The sequence below is a fragment of the Eimeria tenella genome, genomic scaffold, assembly GCF_000499545.2.
Source record: "Eimeria tenella Houghton genomic scaffold, Eth_scaff2788, whole genome shotgun sequence".
Lineage (NCBI taxonomy): Eukaryota > Apicomplexa > Conoidasida > Eucoccidiorida > Eimeriidae > Eimeria > Eimeria tenella.
This window is the reverse complement of record NW_013542663.1, coordinates 1-881: the sequence shown is the minus strand read 5'-3', so window position 1 is coordinate 881 and position 881 is coordinate 1. Positions and strand designations below refer to the sequence as shown.

The following is an 881-nucleotide window of genomic DNA, read 5'->3' as shown; positions in this document are numbered from 1 at the left end:
CCCCCGGGCCCCCGGGGGCCCCCGGGGCCCCCGGGGCCCCCGAGGCCGCCTCGGGGGGCCGCCCGTCCTTTTGGGGGCCCCCCGGGCTGCGGCGCGGGGCAGCAGCAGAGCTGCTGCTGCAGCAGCTGTGGCAGTGCAGCAGCAAGTCTTCCACCAAAGCTGCCCCCGAAGAGTTTTCTATACTTAAGCCGCTGCTGACAACTTTGGCCTGGGCCTCCAGCAGCCGCAGCGCCTGCTGCTGCCGCAAAGCTTGCTGCCGCTGCTGCCGCTGCTTTATAATGTCCAGCTTCCGCTGCAGCAGCAAAGCCCCGGGGGGCCCCGGGGGGGGCCCCCGGGGGGCCCCCTGAGCAGCAGCAGCAAAAGCGGGCCCCAGGTAAAAGCGCATCATTCGGGGGCCCTCTTGGGGGCCCCCCACTTCATAGGTAATCTCGGGATGCACTATTCGCCTTCTTCTCCCTGCTGCTGCTGCTGCTGCTGGTGCTGCTGCTGCTGCTGCTGCAGCAGCAGCAGGTCCCAGGCGGCGCGCGTCTATGGACTGCGGAGAGGCTTCTTCCTCGGCGTCGAAGAACTCCTCATCTTCTGTCCCTTCCTGCTGCTGCTGCTGCTGCTGCTGCTGCTGGCGCCCTCCGCGTTTTCTCCTGGTGCTGGTTGCTGTTGCTGCTGCTGCGCCCCGTCTGCGCCTGGACGCGGGTCTAGCAGCAGCAGCAGCAGCAGCAGCAGCGTCGTCTGCTGCTGCCTCTTCGCTGCTTCTTCGCTGCCTGGCTCTTCTGTTGATTCTGCGGACGACAGCATTGGAGAGGTTCTCGACCAGCTCCTGCCTCTCCCGCTGCTGCTGCTGCTGCTGCTGCTGCTGCTCGTCCTCGCTGCCGGTGTCCTCTGGT

General features: G+C 67.4%; 1 protein-coding gene across 1 annotated transcript in view; it reads right to left on the bottom strand.

Moving 5' to 3' along the window:
• The window catches only part of ETH_00042840 (uncharacterized protein), a gene marked incomplete at both ends in the record, with an annotated part of 1,985 nt that extends 1,193 nt beyond the window's left edge, over nt 1–792 (bottom strand). The window contains 2 exons of the mRNA XM_013375426.1: nt 3–692; nt 785–792. Coding sequence (XP_013230880.1) covers nt 3–692; nt 785–792 — 698 coding nt within the window. The remainder of the gene's footprint in view (nt 1–2; nt 693–784) is intronic.
• Nucleotides 793–881: the final 89 nt, after the last annotated feature.